Source organism: Penaeus monodon, chromosome 22, assembly GCF_015228065.2.
Source record: "Penaeus monodon isolate SGIC_2016 chromosome 22, NSTDA_Pmon_1, whole genome shotgun sequence".
Lineage (NCBI taxonomy): Eukaryota > Metazoa > Arthropoda > Malacostraca > Decapoda > Penaeidae > Penaeus > Penaeus monodon.
The window spans coordinates 7,552,538-7,552,891 of NC_051407.1; the positions used below are offsets into that span (position 1 = coordinate 7,552,538).

A 354-nucleotide genomic window follows, 5' to 3' on the forward strand; every position below is an offset into this window, starting at 1 on the left:
TACTTTTACTGGTAGTTGATTATATCGGTCAGGAACTATTTGTCTCCTAACTATAAATTCAATGAAATAATATTGAGCTTCCTATTACTACGACAAATAAAATGAAGTGCAACATTCGGTTCTCGAACTATAATTTTCTGCACTCACGAGAAACTTCATGTTGGGAGACTGTACGGCAAATTAAGTTACGTTGCCTTATATACTCGTTCGCCAGCCATGATGACCTTGCTTATACCATTTCCCTTCGGTTAGCGGAATTTCTTTGCAACACAGATTTGTTAACATTACTCAAATGAATACACACATTACTGATATAAACCTAAAATAATGTTTTGGTGGGAGAGCTTCTACATG

The 354-nt window shown here is 35.6% G+C and overlaps 1 protein-coding gene across 1 annotated transcript in view; it reads right to left on the bottom strand.

The window, feature by feature from the left end:
* Positions 1 to 159, bottom strand: part of LOC119587529 (pupal cuticle protein 36-like) — a 1,525-nt gene extending 1,366 nt beyond the window's left edge. Inside the window, exon 1 of the mRNA XM_037936254.1 lies at positions 148 to 159. Within this exon, the coding sequence (XP_037792182.1) occupies positions 148 to 159 (12 nt within the window). The remainder of the gene's footprint in view (positions 1 to 147) is intronic.
* Between the last annotated feature and the right edge of the window lie 195 nt (positions 160 to 354).